Source organism: Eptatretus burgeri, chromosome 5 (assembly GCF_056783735.1).
Source record: "Eptatretus burgeri isolate ZD-2024b chromosome 5, Ebu_testis_v1, whole genome shotgun sequence".
NCBI lineage: Eukaryota > Metazoa > Chordata > Myxini > Myxiniformes > Myxinidae > Eptatretus > Eptatretus burgeri.
In genome coordinates this window covers 78886383-78894908 of record NC_140965.1, presented here as the reverse complement: position 1 = coordinate 78894908, position 8526 = coordinate 78886383, and the positions used below count along the sequence as shown (strand labels likewise).

The 8526-nt window shown below is 43.7% G+C and overlaps 1 protein-coding gene across 1 annotated transcript in view; it reads left to right on the top strand.

Moving 5' to 3' along the window:
• Positions 1-2267: 2267 nt before the first annotated feature.
• CDH23 (cadherin related 23) overlaps positions 2268-8526 on the top strand; it is a 683120-nt gene continuing 676861 nt past the window's right edge. Inside the window, exons 1-2 of the mRNA XM_085883587.1 lie at positions 2268-2550; positions 5958-6075. Of these exons, the coding sequence (XP_085739713.1) occupies positions 2383-2550; positions 5958-6075 (286 nt within the window). The 5' untranslated portion in view covers positions 2268-2382. The remainder of the gene's footprint in view (positions 2551-5957; positions 6076-8526) is intronic.

Genomic DNA, 8526 nt, shown 5'->3' with positions numbered 1-8526 from the left:
TTACATGTCCCAGATAGGGTCCTCCCTTGTGTCTAGTTGGCAGGGAAATATGCATTGTGTGGCATTAGGCAGATTGCCCCCCTTTTCACTCATTATTTATCATTTACTTACTTTCTTTCCAACATGCCACATTCAAATCCGCCCCTGCCAAACTCCAACTGTCACTGTGCAGAGTGTGAACCATCATCCAAGCTCACCGTTCGAACACCCAGTCGCTATTCAACCACCTGCTTGCCATTGAACAGACAGCGCCGCTTCACCCAAAGGCAACCACAACCACCACCTCACAACTACCAGCAACAACCACCTTGCCTGCTCAAGACACCACTGGCACTTTTGTTTACTACATCTGGCGTTCATGACTCAAACCCGGCTCCGCAATCAACCAAGCATCGCTTCACGGGACAAGATGCAACGAAGATGTAAAAAAAAGCTGATCACCTCGCTATACCTTCCTGCCGCCAATGACCACGCCATCAGTCCAGCCTGCCGTTGGCGCCTTTGCTAGGTATTTATGTGGCAATTGGGAGTGCCACGATCAGCCTCCATGTCAATAATCGCGAGGTGATGCGTATGTCCTAACTAGAAGATGTATGAGACCATTCCTCAAGCTACAGGCTCAGAAGTGTGACGTCATGCCGAATCAAGTCTGAGGCCAATGGGTGCACTGCACTCAGGAGGTGGAGCATTACCTTTGCTCCCTGTAGCCATTCCTGCAAAGGGTGGAGCATCAGCTTTGACCTCTGCCAAACACCACCCCCCCCCCCCCTCTAGCTGCTTCTAAGGGCAGAATGCTCAACGTTCCATGGCTGGGTTTTTCCATTCGAGCTGGACTGGGCTGGTTTTCTTCTGTAGCACATTCTGGAATGGACTGATCAGGTGGAGCACACTGGAGAGTCCGGCAGGATAAGCACACTGTCTATACGGGTGCATGGAGAGGCGGGAGGCCAAGCCAAACTAAGCGTGGGAAACCAGCTCTATTCTACTCAGATGTTCTTTCTCTATTCTACATGATTATTCTCCTTTAGATGCAATAAGAGCTATCATGAGGGCAAGGGGGAAGAGCCCAATAAACCATTCTTTTAAGAGCGAAACTACTGACATGCACACTGTCCATTCTTTCTCGAGTGCACCACACTTGCGTCTCTTCAATACGCACTGTGACTCTCCTCAGTTCCCACTTCCCCTCCCTTACCTTCCCCACAATTGAGATCAGCCCGGGCTCACAAGTCCGTGCTGGGTGAGAGAGGTCGACAATAAGCCTCAAACTTTCCTTTCTTTCTTTCTTATCTACTTTCCTCAGAAATGCAACTGATTGGCACCAATGTCATGTGCAGTATAAGTAAGATGCATAAGGGTTTTAAAAAATTATAATGGGTTAAATCTGCACTGTCTCTTTCTCACTTGTAAATACACTTCACACAAATTCCCCCATTGTTGTTGTTGCACCATCACGAATAGTTGTTTGTCTGCTGTGCGGATGCCTGTGAATATAACCCCTATGCTGTACATGTTCTTCCAACCTGCTCGTAGTGTCTTTTCCATATTGGTCTAACACAGTCCGCACTATCAGATCGAAGTGAAGTTCTACCCCCATGAATTGCTCCGTGATTAGCCAGTGCAGACCCATGGTTCTCATTTGGCCATACTTAAATATATAGATGGGTATAGAGTTAGGATGTGAACCTCAATTATTCGAGCCAACTCAACGGAAAGGTAAATGTAATAAGATAATGGACCCTGCCAGACTTGGCTGTTCCAATTGACGATCATTGTTGCTTCACAACCCACCGGACCACGGAGTTATCCTCAGCACATCGACCTGCAGGGCCGGGCGATCATCAGGAGTCCGAGTACTTCCCCCGTGGTAGACCCCGAACCCCAAGTCCGTAACAATGTAAATAAAAAAAAGATGAGCAGTCAACCATATGGAATTGGCTGACAATGTGGAATGGTGATTAAAATAATGGTGCAGAGGGCCAAAAATTCTTTTATAGCATTTATCCTTAATTTAGTCATAATCCCACAGTAGACTGAGGTATGCTGGTTTATGGTTTTTAACTGTTTATTTGTTTCAAATTATGCTTTATGATAATGTGTTGGTTTATATGCTTGAGATCAGTCAAGCAACTATATCATATCATAAAAATAATTTCACAATGTCATGTGAGTGCAGGAGTAAGGTGGGGTGGTTTGGATGTGGGTAAGGTGTTGGAAGTTACCTTGCTGTGTTTTTTATATATATATATATATATTTTTTTTTAAACACATTTTATTGAAGAGCACTCGAGCAGTGCAGCCAGTTCACTGATAGTTCTGAAATGGACAGCTGTCTCACGGATCTATTCCGCTCTCGGCGTCCATAGCGACGCGCTTTGAAATATGGATGTTACGGTAACGAGAGCCGTGCTGGGCGACTCGCCACGCCTGCCTTTAAGAGCTCCAGACAGACCTGCCGACTCCTCGCCACCGGCAATCGCTCGCGGGGACTCACTTGAGCGACCCCCGGAACGTGAGGGTCGCACGTCGTGCGCGTCAAGTGCTTTCCAGGTACGTCAGTATTCGGGGGTCATATCATTCTGTCCGTCGAACTCGACCTTTATATGCGCCCCACACATGCTGCCAAATTCCTCGGGTGTCGTGCCTATTTTGCAGCCATACTTTTCAATGATCATGCGCTTTGTTCTCTTTTTGGAAATGTCTTCTGAAAGTGCTCAATAATTCCAGGCGATGTACATACCTGCTATCCAAATTTCATTATCTGCTGTTTGCACAAAGTGATCAATATCACAGGCTAGGAAAGAGTGTGTGGTTGTGAAATCAATTACATTTCAGTTGTGTGTGTATGTATGTATGTATGTATGTATGATACATATATATATATATATATATATATATATATATATATATATATATATATATATATGTGTTGTAAGTCATGACACTCCCCATCTGGAAAGAGCAAATAAATTCCATTGCGGGAGTGATAAACGAAGCGCAAACTGCAACTGTTATCGGTAATAAACAGCCCTCGGTCGTTTAAAAAGGAAAATAAATGTATAATGAACACGCGAGATTTCGATGCCTATCCACCTGGAACCCGCAGAGCATTTAATCGTCAGTGGTATGTCCCGATCTTTGCTTTTCCAGCTCGAGCAATCCCGTGGGAAAAAAGTCAGCACGCTTTGTGTTCGCTCCAATATCTTTCTGAGACACTCGAAACGAGCCCATAAATCATGCAAAGGGTGATGTTTGCAAGCGCTTTGAGTAAAATTGCACACCCATACATAGGTTGACACAGGTGACCACCGTGCCAACAGGTGCTCTTGCGAGTCATGCTGAACCTGACGTTCAAGATTGTTTGTTTTTGAACACCTGTTTACTGATTCAAAAGCTTATACCCTATAACCAAACGGTCAGTTCCCAAAAGATATGCTTCCCCCTTTACATTTCGAGCAATTAGTCAAACCCTCAATTCAAACCGTAAATCCAGGTTGCTTAATGAGTCCAGGATGATCTTATACCTCTTTGAGTCGGTCATGATGACTCGTGAATGCAGCATAAGTACGTCTATTAACTCCACGTGTCGGCAGAACGGGGCTCAAGACATGCTCAGGGTTTAGTAAACACCAAGTCGAAATGTACCGAATAATCAGTGGTCTGTTTTGGGTACCCACCACCCCCTCGTCCTTGCATGTTGCCGAATTTGAGCTGAAAAATCTTTGGAAGACTTTTGGAAGTTGTCATGTCTAACTTCTCAAACTGAATGCAGGGGAGCTCCTTGCATTGGTGAAATGGCATAACCTGCACAGCTTTTATGTATGTATTTTATGATAGTGTACGCAGCTTTGTAAGCTCTTTATCCCTGAAAGACCTTTGAGATTCATGCAATGCTTTTTTTTTTAATATTCTATAGCACATTTAACACAGCGTTGTGTCTCAATCAAACTGTTTCTGTGTCAAGGTTTTATCGATAAACTCTGAGTCCCAAAGTCTCTTGTCTGAACCTAAGAAGATTCAAACATTTAGATGACAAATCTGTCTTAAATATCCTTGACTATAATAAATAAATTATTATTACACTTATTTAAATACAGGGTGCTTCAAAAAAAGATGTTAACACTTATGTCGAACTATCATTTTTAAAGGAAAAACAACGGATAATACACTGCAACATGATAACAAATGTATGTTAATTGCTTCAAAAAGTCATAGTCTCTACTTGTTCGCCATCATTGTCAACACATGTCTGGAATCTTCTCCAGGTGGTCTCCAGAGCCCGGAGACACATTTCTTTTGGTAATGTTGCAATCATATTTTAAATTTTATGTCGGAGGTTTTCGCACATTACCTGGCTTGGTAGCATAAATATGTTCCTTAACCATCTCCCACAGCCAGAAATCACAAGGCGTGAGATCTGGCGAATGTGCTGGCCATTTCACAGGCCCTCCTCTGCCAATCCATCTCCGCTCAAATTTTCTGTTAAGATGAGCACGAACATTCGAAGCTAAGTGGGGTGGAGCACCATCCGATTGAAAAGTTCCCTCCAGTAAGCAGGATTTGTAGTGGCAGGTTGTCCTCTGCGTAATTCTCTATCATGTGCAAGAAGTCACCACCGTTGGTTGTGGTGTTTTCAAAAAATATATGGCCCGACCACTCCTGTTCCAGTGACTGCTTACCAGACATTCACATTGGGGCTGTTTCGTTCATGCTCATGCACAACACGAGGATTTTCAGTACCCCCAGAAGACACAGTTGTGCTTGTGTACGTGTCCACTTATGTGAAAGGTTGTGAAAGGTGAATGTCAGCTTCAAAATTCTTCATCTCTCAGAAAATTTTGCAAGCTTCAGCACGAGTGGCTTTATCTGCAGGACACAAGGCTTGCACAATCTGCAAGTCCCTTCAAAAAATCCATTGGGACCATACTCTGTACAGAGCGATCGTGCTGCCAAAACAGTCTCCTGGGCTATTGGACACAATCCTGGACGGGTCACCACTCTGACGCAGGACACCAGCAAGTTGGTACTCATTTTGCCGACCTCAGAAGGATGACATGCTGAGTCAACCACACCTGGTATTAATTCAATGGCCAAGCAGGATTTGAACTCAGGACCTTAAGATCCCAATCCCACCACAATCTGCACATGATACGGCTGCATTCCCACGTCCTTGTTCGACATTCTCTACACCGTTGCCCGGGGAAGACCACATTATACGCTGAACCGTCTGGTTGATTTTCCTGAGCTACGCAAGAAAGCTTCTTGTGTAACAGGTATGTTTGCAGGGGATCGGCCTGTTCGTGGTCGACCACTGTTCCCTTTGTAATTATCAGCGACTGAGCCGGTTTCAACGAACTTGTTGTAAACATGATAAATGGTCAATCTCGAGGGTGGATCACAGTTGAAACGCTCTCTGTATTTGTTGCGATCCACCGTGGGTGACTGAAAGACGTCCGTCCATACAGCAACCTTTCTTCTTTGCTCCTAAGTCAATCTCGTTGCCATTTCACTCAACTGCAAAGAAAGAAAAAAGAATTTCTGAGAAGTGTTAATATTTTTTTTGAAGCACCCTGGATAAGAAATCATACTTTGGTTAAGGAAGGGAATTTTATAATCCAGCATTTCAGAAAAACCCAATGACAAACAGTCACTACCTTGGACTTGGAGTCTGCAAAAAATGGTGCAATTCCTGAAATCTCTGGACACAGACACCACAAATGACCTATGGGTATTGCACTGTGGCAATTTACCAATGACCAATGATTGTGTTGGTCAAGTAAGTGGTTTAGTTAATGACAGATCACAAAAGAAAAGCTTTGCTGTGCCAAGCTTGGTTTATAGTGATGTATCAGTCTTTTTGCAGCTTTTTGAAGACTTTAAGGAAGTTGGATTCCAAACAAACTTTGTTTCTTCTTTATAGCAGACTGAGAGATCACGGGTTCATTGTGTGCATTCAGGGAGGCATTGGGAGAGTTTTCGGCATGGAGCGAATGTGTGGCTTGGACGGTGCACCCGGTGTGTTGCCGTTTCTCCTGCTCTTCTTACCTTTGGCATCTTTGATTTCCACCGCACAAGGTAAATATACAAACTGTGTGTGACTCGCTTTGATTCCAAAGTAACAACTCACGTCTCTGAACTTTAACAACAAATAAAATACAAAGCTCCAACCTCCAACACGATTCCTTCTATTTTTGCCATCCCGAATCGCACCTTTTCCCTTCCCCTCTTTCATTTTCCCTCGCACAAAATGTTTTAAATTTTCTTCTTCTCGACATCTTTTCCTCCAACTTACTTTTACTTTGAAATTTTATTTGGAGGTTATCTCATTCAAACAGGATGTCTCAGCGTTCAAGTCCTAAGCATTTGCCCACCTGTGATGTTTGATTGACAGGGAATGGGATCAAAACAAATCTCGGGACTAAATTTCTAATTTAAATAACACAAAGGAATATATCTGTTAAAATTAAAGATCGATTGTTCATTTGTAACATTATTTTCATTAATTTTCTTATTCTTTTGGAAGTTGAACTTCCATTGTCAATGCTGATTGGGTAATGTGGGCCTCGTGGTAGTCAAACTAGAAATGCAGGTTTGGACAATATTTTATTCTTCTGTGGTGACAGCTGTCACTGACAGCTGTGAGATGTTGTACCCACAGAGTGAAAGTAGTTAGAAGATTGTTAATATGAGATGAGGGTTGGGGGGTGGGGGGGTTATGTCTGGTGTTGGCTTAATGGTTAGGGTGGTGGGCTTTGGATCCAAGGATCCTGAGTTCAAATACTGCTCAGCTGTTGAATTAATACCAGGTGGGATTAACTAGGCCTGTTGTCCTTTGGAGGCCAGCAAAATGAGTGCCAGCTTGCTGGTATCCTGTGTTGGAGGGGTGACCTGTACAGGATTGTGCCAAATAGCCAAGGAGACTGCTTTGACAGCACCAATGCTCTGCACAGGGTATGATCCTAATGGATGGATGGTTAGATATCATCTATGATTTAATATTGATGTAGTATGTATGCATTACAGATTGTACTTTATCGAATTTGTTTCATTATTTGCTCTATTTCATTTTATCATTTATTTTCTTGTCTGTATTGTCTTTTGTATCAATCTTACCGTGCAGCAACTCAAAGATAAGTGAATGTAAAGTATCAGGAATCGGTCATTGTGGCAATGACAACCTGGGCCGGTTCTTCATCAGGTGCTAACTGAGAATTTGATGTCTGGGACATCTGCCATTGTATCGAAGACATGGGAAAATGGCTCATATCCGTGGTAGTCAAGATGCACTGGAGATCCTCCTGCCTCCCTGAGATTGCAGATCTTTGGTTTGGGGGAAAATGTGATGTTGGGCAAAAAATCATCCTAATGTTCGCACACATCCCTGGAAGTCGGAAGAAAGTGAGGGAATGGAAGGACTGGATTTAGAAAAAAAGAAATGTAGAAAAGGAGGGAAAGGGGAAAGTAGAAGAAAAATAAGTGGACAAAAGCTTCTCCAAACTGATGGAGTTGAAAGAGAATTATCCTGCTGCTATTGAATTATTGCCATGAACCCAGTCAGCTCACTAATGCCTTTTAAGGAAGGGAGTATTCCCACTGGCTCACCATCTGTTCTCACTGCAAGGCAAGTCCATACTTTGTGGTTGCATCTCAATTCCCTCAGGGAAGTTTTGGATGGAAACTCTTTTTCTTCTTCTTCTTGCATATGGCAGCCTGGCTGCCAGGTAGCTATCATTTTGTTGGGGCGTGGCTGTGCCACTGATGCGGTGCCCCGATACCAGTACACTGGTACTCATTTCACCAACCTCAGAAGGATGATCGGCTGAGTTAACCCCACCTGGTTTTAATTCAGCAGAAAAGGGGCCTCAAACTCAGGGCCATAACATCCCAAGCCAGCCACTCTAACCGCTAAGCCAACATCAGGCTTGATGGAAACTAAAAGAGTGCCAATGAAAGGCAGCACTGGCAGAATTTCCTAAAACTGGAAAAAAAAAACACAGCCAAGTGGAGGGATGGTATGGGGGTTTAAATATTCAGCCATTTTAACATTGGGGACATTATTTCAGAAGAGTCCCTGGGTGGAAAGGTGACCAGCTCTCATAAAAACCAAATAATGGGCACTCAGGCAGGGGTCAGGATAGCTGTCGTAAGCCCACTTGCGGGGCAAAGGGGTATCGTTAATTGCGGTGGTTGCCCCCTCAAGCTGTGAATACAGAACGGGCTTTAGATACAGGATGGATTGTCACAGTGCTGAGTTTCATATGCATGGGCCCAAAAAAATCGCAATCGCATGAGTCATGTGAGCCATGAGTCCTCAGAGAAAATCCAGTCCAGGAGACGGCACCTCACCTATATATTAAAGTATCCGGATTTCTCCATTTGTTTCTCTCTTAAACTGGAAAAAAACATCTTTTGGGAAAATCGTCCAACATGCCCATGCTTCAGTGTGACGATCGACTCTCAGCATGGCACCAGCATTTTTCAAACCTTCTCGCTGCTGCAGCTCCAGAAGAGGCAATGATGATTATG